Raw genomic sequence first — 10,629 nt, forward strand, 5'->3', positions numbered from 1 at the left:
CTTTCTTCTCTGTGAAAGAGGTTATCAAACTGGTAATCATGGCTGATTTAAAACACACACACACATACAACAATCACCAAAGGCCCAGAATACGGAGAAAAATTCTGAAATTAAGCAGCTATGTAGAAAAGGATGTTCTACTGTATCACTTGGGCCAACATGTTTATCTTTTTTAAAACATCAGCATTGCTTTATCTAAAAAAATGAAAACTATAATTAGGAAAACAAAAACAGGCTGAACCCATTTAGCCAACTGTCAATTTTACTTCTAAAACTTACTTCATAGATCAGTACATAAAGTTGTCTCCAACAGAGAAGAGAAACATGCACCACAACAAACATTTTAGATGCTAATACAGTACGTGTTTGATTCAAACAATGCAACATGGTCTGCAAACTATATATGAGATTTAAGATTAAATAGAAGCTAGTTCAGTGCCTGTCAGGCTGTCTTAACTTGTAGTTCCATTATGGTTGAATCCTGCATGCCATATGCATTCTAAATGAATATGATGGAAATCTGTGCAGTTTTAAAGGATATAATTGGCATTAAATACAAACATTGTTATTTTCAGACATGGAATGTACATTTTCATGCATCATTTCTAGGGAGTGCAAATGTAAGAAAAGTGTACCTCAAATGTTCATCATGCCAGCAATCTATTCCCATCATTGCAAAGCTTAAAAGGGGCTCTGGGCACAGGCCAATTCTCTTCTGCAATGACTGAACAAGAAGATAATCCTGCATTTGTATAGTTCACTTCAACAGTTTCTTGATAGATCACATTCCAGTAATTCAATAATCCTATTCTAAACCTGGATTACACTTATTTCAAACGTTATTTCTGAAGAACACAAATTTGGCTACTGAATTCAAGGAATGAAATGTTGTTAAATTAAAGCATGTGAAAAGAACCCTTTGGAGCAATCCAAAAGCCCTTCTAACCGAACTCTGCAAATTATTCAAAAGTGGTTACTCAGAACATATGTGAGCACGTGTTAAAGCAGGTGTATCATTTTTCTTCAGAAACTGCCCTTGGTGTTCTCCAGCTTGAAGCAGCTGCTTTAATGATTTGATGTTTCCTATGGGCTCCCACCTGTTCCAAAGCATTCTGTTTAAAGGTCCAATCTAATACAGCATCCTGACTTTTAAAAGGGCTGACAGAGACTTATGGGAAAATCCCAAGCAGGAATACAATGGCATTCATTGGGTATGTTCCTTGGGTCTCAGGAAATTCTGACTTTGAAATATTGACAGTTCTACATTTTATGAGTCTCTTGTTTAGTTTGCAGATGTTCCCTATAAAGATTCTAGTGGAGGTTTGGATAGACAGTGCTAAGTGGGGATAATAGTTCAAATGGAGAAAGTATATGGGCCAATATTTAGAGTACCAATAGAAGAGAAAGCCACCTGTATATAAACAGACACCAAACCCCTATTCACTTCTATCGCTGATGATGTTACCTAGTTGGTAATGAAATATCTGCAACAAAACAACCAAGCTCAGAGAGCACCAAGGACCCCATAATATATGCAGTCTTGAACCTTTTGAGCATTCACATTAATAAGCCCCCCATTAATAAGCCAAACATATTTCAGTGTAGATAGTGCCTAGAATTCAGGATACTCTACATTTGAAGTATTTAAATGTTCTATTGGGTTAGGACAGAATAATAGCCCTTGTCTTCCAATGCGTTTTTCAAAATAAAATAAAGAACAGCTTTACAAACAAATACTGCTTGTACACAGTCCTTTGCAGAAATCTTTCACTAGATGATTCTGAGGATTTAGATCTGAGTGTTTTTTTAATCCTATCTGGCAATCCAGTGCAGTCTTGAACCTATAGGTCAGTGCACATTTGCTGTGGAATAACTCCTTTTTAAGAACCTTCCAACAGATTGTCTGAATGCTGTAAGTTTCCAATTACTTAAAATAATCCTTCCCTCCCCAAACCTCTGTTTCTTACCACTCTGCAGAAACCAGCTAAAGATATTTCCTATGCTTTCATGAGATGGATCCCTGTAGTTCAAACTTATAATTCAAGGGGAAAAAAGGGCTACATGGGACATCCACACTCAAATAAATGAAGGCTTATTTTAGCAAGCAGGAATATAGGCAAGTCAGTAATTGAATGAGCTGTTTTGCATGGCAGGCTACTGGTATTTTTGAGGGTTACTTTACATAATGGATAATAATAAGAGCCACTAGGTGCTGAGATAAAATGGGGGAAGGATGCCAAAGATTATCAAACATTTTCCCTGATAGATTTTAGCTCCTATTTAACTGAGGAAACCAATACCGCCCAAACTTTGAAAGATCTTTCTTGAAACCAACAGGGCAGAGCACTTTCTCAATATATATATATATATATTAACCATGGTGCTTCTGAAATACTTCTATCCCTGAGTCTATGTTGCCTGCTTGCTTGAAGATTATATGCTGGTCACAGTTGCCAATGTTAGAGTAACCATAGGCAACTTGGTGTTTTTTAGATGTTTTCAACTTCAACTCCCATCCACTCTGGAATGTAGGAATTGTCAAATATATCTTGAGAATATCAGGTTGCTTCCCCCATGTTAAGAGAATCGAAAGAGAATCAAAATCCTTCCCAAACTCTCTTCACAGTCAGCCAAATAAAGCTTGTTTTTAAAACTCTCCCTTAAGCAAAATTACTTCCTTCCATTTTTTCCCCCTGTATGTAATTGCAGTTACAATGCAACTTTAAGACATGAAGAGGGGGAAATGCACAACAGTGCCCATATTACAGGTTATTTCCAAAAGGACAATATCCGTAGGGTTTTTCATCTACCACACAGCAGGCACATGGGAGTCCATCAAAATGACAGGACCCCGTTTCAGTCAACCAGGTGGTTGTTTTCCACTTCATGCCAAGGACATAAGTTCTACCTTGCTTTTGCAGTACATAAAGAGTGAAATATAGAAGTTGGGAGTTGCAAACTCTCTTGAACCAAGCCTTATTCTCTTTTCTCCCACAGAGAGGTTTTCTTTGTTGGTTGAATTCATTCAATCGCTGAAAAAAGAAAGATAAAATTAAATAAGATTTTTGATCTTGCCAGCTGTAACTGCTGCTCCTTAAATATCTTGATCTGAGACTAAATTTAGCAAGTAAGTATATTGAGCAACAGTCAGGCCAGGTATTTATCCAGTCCATTGGCAACAGATCAAGTGTGGGACAAGAGGGGGGGAAAATCATCTTTGAAGTAGAGATATTTTTCTAAATAAGAAAGTTTTAAATTACTAAGTCATAATGAAATCTTATCAATGGTCTTGTTATCTAATCAATTTATATTTTAATGGGTTAGGCATGTATAGAACATTGCTGAAACTAATAGGGCAGGCCTTTGATCCTTGGCTGGACTACCAGATAGTTTTAAGGAAATAAGGACTGGGGCTCAGACATTGTATCAAAATGCACCTTCCTTATTCATTATTGCACATTAATTATGTATCTATAACCTTAACAGTACAGTTAATAAATACATGGATATAATTGGCACCCAGGAAAAAAATTGTAGGGAAGCAAAATGATCAAAGGTTTTGCAACTCAAACTGTAGGATTACTGAAATGTCAGCTGGCTTGAGAAACAGCTGGCCCTCAAGAGAAGAGCATCTTTATTGTATACAAGAGATACTAGATAGTCACTGGCATCTGTTCATATAGGAAAGTTCTGGAAGGCTATCTATGCAGACCACGTGAAGTGAGGTGAACCATTTATTGTCTCTTAGATATTGGGGAAAAAAGATAGTACAGGCAACCATGATTTGGTTGACAATAAAGATGCAGCTTTAAGTTTATATAGGCATCACCATCTTTTTGCCTAATTCTTCCCATCCTGGTTTGAGGTAATAGATTGCCATATGGAAAAGAAGAGACTTGGTGGAAAGAGGAGAGTGGCAGGGCAGGCTTTCTAATTCAGTACAATGAAAGTAACCTCTCTTAGTGTCCCCCTCTCCCTTTTCTGAGAAAATGCTGCTCAGAGGTAAGAATCCATCTAAAGCAGTGTTTCTCAACCTTAACAATTTTAAGGCATGTGGACTTCAACTCCCAGAATTCCACAGCCAGCATTGCTGGCTGTGGACTTCTGGGAGTTGAAGTCCACATGCCTTAAAATTGTCAAGGTTGAGAAACACTGATCTAAAGGAAAGAGAACAAAAGTGAATCTGACAATGACCCTTCATGTGTAGTATTCTATGTGGCTGGAGATACCCTCACCTCATAAGGTAGTTCTGCCTTTGGTGTGTAGATGGAGTATCTTAATAGTTAAGTCTGAAAATTGAACTATTACAGTAAGCAAGGAGTTGCAAAGTACAGGCAGCTACAAGGTTGATGTTACTGAGCTATCTGGAGATCGATGTTTCTATGCAAAAGAATAATCTTCTGAGAAATGTTAAAGATGTTTTGAGTTAGGCAGGCTCCAAATATACCTGCAGAAAGGTCTTATTGACCTTGGCCTCTTTTCAGCTCTACAATACCATGACCGTAGTATGTAGTTACCAGCTGATCACAACCTAATGAGATGGAATAGTGTGACAGTACCTATTGGGGTGATCCATTTTCCATTTAAATTGAATTTGAATAAAGGGTCTTAGATGAGGACAAAATAGCATTGATTTGTTTTGAAACACTTCCTTTTCTAAAAGATTTCCTGGGCAAATCTGGACATTTATAAACCCTAATAAGGGCTATCAGCTGCTAAGGAAATAGAAACTGTGAAATATGCCAAGGGGTTCCAATGTCAGAAAAACCAGCTCCAAGAAAGAGAGAGAAATACTTTCTAGTTGGATGTTGCAGAGAAAAGGCGACAGATACTGTACATTAGTTTCAGCTGCTAGAGAATTATATTCTGTATATTTTAATTCTACATCAAACTAACACAACAATTAGATAAAAATATCAGTCTATTGTTTAACAATTCTAAGAACATTTAAGAGCAATATGCCCATCTAAACATGTCATGTATTAACAAATGCATAGAAAAACAGGGGACAGAACTGAGTTGCCAAACAGAAACAGTTCTTTATAACTGTCTTCCTCTTATTGGAAAAGTCTATTGCACTTTAGACAATCTAATTAAAACTGACTCAGGAGAATATTCATTGATCAGGAAACATGCAGATATGGTCGGATTTTTTTTAATGAAGACTATTTGATTCAAATTGATTCAAATATAAAGATATTATGGCATACAATGCCATTCTGAACCTTCACTTAAGAACCTGATGTCTTCCTGTAATATTAATATGTGCTAACATATTCATTTTTTTGGTCCGTACATTTTTCAATGATCAAATTAAGATTTGCATTGCTCTACTGCTTAAGAAAATGCAGCACACCTTCCAAAACCAGTATTTTCTTTTAAAGCAATGCCAATCTCTACTGAAAATACTGAAAAAATGACTTAAACACTAGCATTGTCTGAAAATGTATTTTAGTTTGTACCTGCTGTATTTTATTTTACTTTATTTTTTGAAAGAGCTGATATCACAATAGAATTACATTACTAACTCTAGTAATATCACAGACTAAGAAATGATTAAAATTAGAAAATTTGTATTTGTAAAACAAAAGCATAAATCAGTAGTACATATTTTATTTCACTTCTTTCCCCCAAAATGGTACGATTGGACAAATGAATTTGCAAAAAGAGATTTAGCAGAACTTGCAGTAATGGTGTGTGTGCATAAGTGTGGAAGCTTCATAAACAGTGGTATAGTTAACCTGTAAACATTCTAAATAATGTTAATTACTTTATACACAAATAGATTTCCATGCCATTGATTTAGCTGGAAATTATTTCCAGACCAATAAGGGTAAGGTTTCTTATCACTACAGTAAACTTATTTGTGATTTATTAGACCTAGCTGAAATAACACTTCGCAAGCAATACCAAGGATGTGTGATATATACAACTTTCCAAAAATCGCTAAGAGCAACTCAACAGAAAGTAAATTTATCTGTTTAGAGCTGATATGCAGATTGGCATCACAATTCATGCATTCCAGTTTTTCAAAGAAGTGTGTGTTTAATATACTTCCTGCACTATCACAATGTTCAGACTGAAGGTGGCCCTATAGTTTGCAAAACATCTTTCCTTATAAATGTGCAAAGAGACACATAAAGTCATAGCCATGCACAAGTTAAACTGTAAAATATACATTTGCACAGATGTTATATTATTCCTTGTGAATATTAGCTAAGGTTTGAAGACTAGAGTTGTATAATATTGTCTTTAGCTTGGTGAACAGTTATGTCAGCCTCCCCCCTTGAGGTCTGAAGATGTACAACTCTCAACTGAAAACTTAAGGCCATGCTGACTTCAATAAAGTTGTTTTATAATAAGACGCCATTGCTAAACATATTTGAGACTAAGTCTACCATTCCACAGGACCTATGACTTAGTTCTATCATTACAGTAGTTTTCCAAAAGTATATGCACCTAGATCCTTGGTCAAATTATTCCAGCTTAGATATATTAGATACAATTTGGCCAAATTGGAAAACTACTCTTTTTCCACCAGGTGGGTTGTCACTGAAACTCATGCGACATTAGGATTGGATTCATATGTTGTTAAGCCACAATTGGTTTAACCATAGCATGTTGAATAAACCACAATTTACTGAGTTCACATAGCTGAGCAACAATGAAACAATCCATATTTTAATTCAACAAAATATGTGTTTTCAGTTTAAGATTCTTCACATGCATCTGGGAGTAATTCCCATTGAGTTGCCAAAAGTAACGTTTGCATAGATTTTTAAAAAGAAACTGTACAATATTCAGCAGCAAAACCCTGCTTCCAATTTCAGCAATTGTTCCAAAAATCACTGTCATTTAGACCTTTATCTTTCCACTTAGAGTTGTTGTACAACCACTACTAGGTCACAACAGGTTGTGTAAAATGAGATTGCATAATAAAAGAGACGGTATTTCAGTTGCAGTTTAAAAAAAAAATGCAAATTATTGTAACTTTGCATTTTTTTCTAGCCTGTCTAAAATTAAACTACATTGATGACATGCTTCCAAACAAATCTTTTTTTAAAAAGGACTTTCTTTCATATTTTGCACAATTTTTATCAAAAAGGAAAGAATCTTTATCGTATTGTGGGCTTAATTTCCTTATTAGAAGAGGATAGTCTACTGCAGCAGAACAGAAACATTTATTGATTTGTTTAACAGTGCAAACTCACTTCATATGCAATTTATACGAGGTGAGAATTCCTTGAAAACAATTTTTCATATAAATTGCAAATGCTTGTATTTATTTACCAAAAGCAGAACCATACAAGTGGTTTGTACAAACAACGAAGGAAAGGGCAAACATGCCAAGTACAGTAGCTGATTTACTTGGCTAAGGGATATGATTTTACTCGGGCTAAGGGTTTTCCCTTTGTGCATTCTTGCTATTTACTTGCTTGTCTGTACATGTCACTTTTCTAAATATGCATGCAACCTATAAACCTTTTCCCCAATTATGAGGCATAAAAACAACCTTCTGGCAATCGGTAAAATGTCTCTCTCAAAAAAAAGTTGAGGCAGTCTTTGTTGAACGGTATTTTTTAATATATGCTCACTCTTTGAAAATATCGGAGGGGGAAACAAAGAGGGAACATTTCTTATCTGTTTAGATGCTAAGAAATATTGAACCACAAACCGGTAGTGAGTTGCAAAGGCTTGAAAGTAATAATGGTACAGACTGCCTAATACCATGCACCACATCCATAATAACAACTATGTGAATGCTGGGCAGGGAGGCATAATTCTCTGCATGTGTGAAGTCTCTGATGTCTAGGTGAAACGGGAAGAGGAAGAAGGTGAGAGTAAGGGAAAGATTTAAAGTCTACATTTCATGCAGGGCTATTATGCAGCAGGCCCATTTCCCCGTAGTACTTCTTCAGACATCTGAGTTGGAGTTCAGGGTTGTTAGCCTGGGATCTGTGTTGATCTCGTACCTGTAGTGATAGCCCTCCATGTGGTCTCTACAGGCGTCCCTGATGTTATACATCCACTTTTTGATCCCCTTTCGGTTCAAATATAAAACCAGGAGGAAAATGGCACCAATGAGGGCCAAGACTATCCCGAGGAAGACGTAAGAAGTCTGCAGCGGGGTCTGGTCATCGATCAGAAAGGGACAGCTGAGTTCCGACACATCGATGCTCACCAAAGACCGCTCTTCCAACGCCTGGGGATAGGAGCATTCGAGGGACCCTTTGGCCTCGACCTGCTTGCTCTCCTTCAGCCAGTCCACCAAGTCCTCGATGTGGCAGTCGCAGACCCAGGGGTTGCTGCTGAGATTGAGGGCCAGCAAAGGGAGGCCCTGCAGCTGCTGGAGGGTGTCATTCCTCAGGGTCTTGAAACCGTTGCTGCCGAGATTGAAGCTGCGCAGCTGTCGGAGGTTCCCCAAGAACACTTTATGCAAGCTCACCACTGAGTTGTTGTGCATGTCTAGGTGCTCCAGGCTGGGCAGGGCGGAGAACATCCTGGCTGGGAGAAAAATCAAATTGTTATCCGACAGGTCCAAGCGCTTCAAGTTGAGAAGTGTGCCCGTCTGGAGCAGCTCCGCCACCAGGGACACAAAGCTGTTGTTGTAGAGGGAGCTCCTCAGGTCCAGTTCTTCCAGGGGGCTGCTGGTATTGCCCAGGGCCATGGGGCTGAGCCAAGTGAGTGAATTATCGCTGAGGTCCAACTGCGTTAGGTGGGGCAGCCCAGCAAAAGTCTCCGCGCCCACCCAGCTCAGCTGGTTGCCCCTCAGGTCGAGGAGGGTGAGCTCCGAGAAGGAGGCGGAGAGGAAGGAGGCAGAAGAGAGGTTACTGATGCAGTTACGGGTGAGGAAGAGGCCCTGCACGAAAGGCGGCAGCTGAGGCGGCACCTCTGTCAAGTTATGGTTGACGCACTTCACTGTTCGGGCTGTCTCGGAGCACTCACATAGCGCAGGGCAGGGGAGAATCTGTGGTTGTGGCTGCTGAGCCCAAACCCAGCCTGAGAGGACCAGCAGGAGTAGCAGCTCCAGCCCCCCAGCTCCTCGCCTCACCCCACTTAGCGCAGGGGATGCACAGCGCCAAAGAGAGCACCCCAGCATCACCACCTCTTGTCAGGGACTGTTCTCCTGCGGTGCTCCCTGGGCCGTCTCTTGTCTCTAAAGGATCCTTGGCTCCAGCCCTCCGGAAGCTTCTTCTTGGGTCACGCAGAAAGGCAGAGAAAGGAAGCCTGGAGAGAAAGTGGAATTCCCTCCACGCGTGTGCAGCCAGGCTGGGACTCCACAGCGGTCTTGGAAGGGGAGGAACAGCCCTAGGAACGGACCAGTTCTCGTTCACGTCCTGCCACCCTTGAAAAAAAAGCAGAAAAAAAAATGGGAGGAGGAGGAGGAGGAGGCGAGGAGGAGTTTGAATTACGCTGAGGTGAGGAAAAGATCATGCTTTCTTCTCAGACTCTGCCTTCCTGGATGCTGCCAGCACACTCCTGCTTCTCAAGATCGTTTTCCCCCTTCCCAAGTGCCACCCCTTGAGTCAAACCACAAAAAGCCCGGACTGCAAAAAAAAAAGAAAGAAAGAAAGAAAGAAAAAGAGGGGGAAAAAGAGCAATCCTTGGACTCATCTTGATGTGTTAACAGCAAGTTTTGCCAGCCTGCCCTCAAGGGAGTCTCTCCCTTCAGCAACCTTCCCCAGTGGGGTTTAATAGCAATGTCTCGGCACCCTGAGCAGCAGGGGATAATGGCCATTGTAGTCCAAATACCTGAAGCCGTCTGCTTGAGAGTATGCTCTTTTTTTTCCAATTTTTTTTATTAATTTTGAAATATCCCCCCCCCCCGCATACAAATATAAACATACATTAATACAAGGTATGCTCTTTTATTAGATTTAATAATAATAATAGATTCCTTTTCTCCTTTTCTCCCTTTGCTCAGGAGCTCCAAATGTCTAGGGAAGAGGGAAGCACCCTCTCCCAATCCACTTTCCCAACAATCTTGTGAGGTAGGCTAGGTTAAGAGTGGCAGTGACTGGCCGAGAGCCGCCCAGCGAGAACCTGCGTCCTCTTACCCTAACCACTACGCCACACGTCCTTTCCCTTACAACGTCTTCAGATACAAAACATTACCGGTACATCGCTGAATGGCCGTTAACTGGATAAAAGGCTGGGATTTCCACCCCTGCCGGTCCTCTTTTCGGAGGACTGGAAACGCAGCGTTTGGGGGCTCGAAGGATTTTGCCGCGGGCCACAGCAAGGGATGGCGGTCCTCGTCCCTCAAAAGGCCGGGCTGAAAAGCGGAGCCTTAATCCCCGTCATCTTTTACAACGTACAAGAGAGTCCTGGCTTTGTTCACCCCGCTCCAACCTGAGAAAGTTGCTGGAGAAAATTTGCAACTTTCCGCAAGTAACCCTCCGTTGCCCAAACCGAAAGCCCCCCGCTTTCCTTAATCATCCCCTCCCCTTCCAACTTTTCCAACAAAAAAGCTCCCCGCCACACCCTAAAAACAAGCTCCACGCCTAGGTTCATGCCGCTTCGAGGTTTCCGAAGCAACCCCCCCCTCGCCCTACGGCTACCTCCCATGCTAGGAAGCAACCCCCCCTCGCCCTACGGCTACCTCCCATGCTAGGAAGCAACCCCCCC

General features: G+C 40.5%; 1 protein-coding gene across 1 annotated transcript; it reads right to left on the bottom strand.

Annotated features, from left to right (window-relative positions):
• Nucleotides 1–7,090: 7,090 nt before the first annotated feature.
• Nucleotides 7,091–9,168, bottom strand: TPBG (trophoblast glycoprotein). Its single transcript, XM_015832087.1, has one exon. The coding sequence runs from the start codon at nucleotides 9,098–9,100 to the stop codon at nucleotides 7,916–7,918; it is 1,185 nt and encodes a 394-aa protein (XP_015687573.1). The 5' UTR covers nucleotides 9,101–9,168; the 3' UTR covers nucleotides 7,091–7,915.
• Between the last annotated feature and the right edge of the window lie 1,461 nt (nucleotides 9,169–10,629).

The sequence above is a fragment of the Protobothrops mucrosquamatus genome, unplaced genomic scaffold (assembly GCF_001527695.2).
Source record: "Protobothrops mucrosquamatus isolate PMUCROS unplaced genomic scaffold, P.Mucros_1.0 scaffold_300, whole genome shotgun sequence".
Taxonomy (NCBI): Eukaryota; Metazoa; Chordata; class Lepidosauria; order Squamata; family Viperidae; genus Protobothrops; species Protobothrops mucrosquamatus.